At 69.3% G+C, this 231-nt stretch overlaps 1 protein-coding gene across 1 annotated transcript in view; it reads left to right on the top strand.

Annotated features, from left to right (window-relative positions):
• Positions 1-38: 38 nt before the first annotated feature.
• LOC103808103 (solute carrier family 23 member 1-like) overlaps positions 39-231 on the top strand; it is a gene marked incomplete at both ends in the record, with an annotated part of 1,506 nt that continues 1,313 nt past the window's right edge. The window contains 1 exon segment of the mRNA XM_009080866.1: positions 39-155. Coding sequence (XP_009079114.1) covers positions 39-155 — 117 coding nt within the window.

The following is a 231-nucleotide window of genomic DNA, read 5'->3' as shown; positions in this document are numbered from 1 at the left end:
CCCCGGGCGGCGGGCGCAGGCATCCCCTCTCGTCCCCCAGGCTGCCCCTCTTCCAGGCGAGCGCGCTGGCCTTCCTTGTCCCTGCCAAGTCCATCCTGGCCCTGGAGAAGTGGCAATGCCCACCTGAAGGTGAGGGTAGAGGGGGTGCAGGGGGTGTCCAGCTGCTCTCTGCCTCCCTCAGGACCACCTTCCCCTCCTCCATCCCCAGAGCCGATCTCCGGCCACTGCGAG

This window comes from Acanthisitta chloris, unplaced genomic scaffold, assembly GCF_000695815.1.
Source record: "Acanthisitta chloris isolate BGI_N310 unplaced genomic scaffold, ASM69581v1 scaffold30308, whole genome shotgun sequence".
NCBI classification, from domain to species: Eukaryota; Metazoa; Chordata; class Aves; order Passeriformes; family Acanthisittidae; genus Acanthisitta; species Acanthisitta chloris.
The sequence above is the reverse complement of the archived record's forward strand: the minus strand, read 5'-3'. Positions and strand labels throughout refer to the sequence as shown.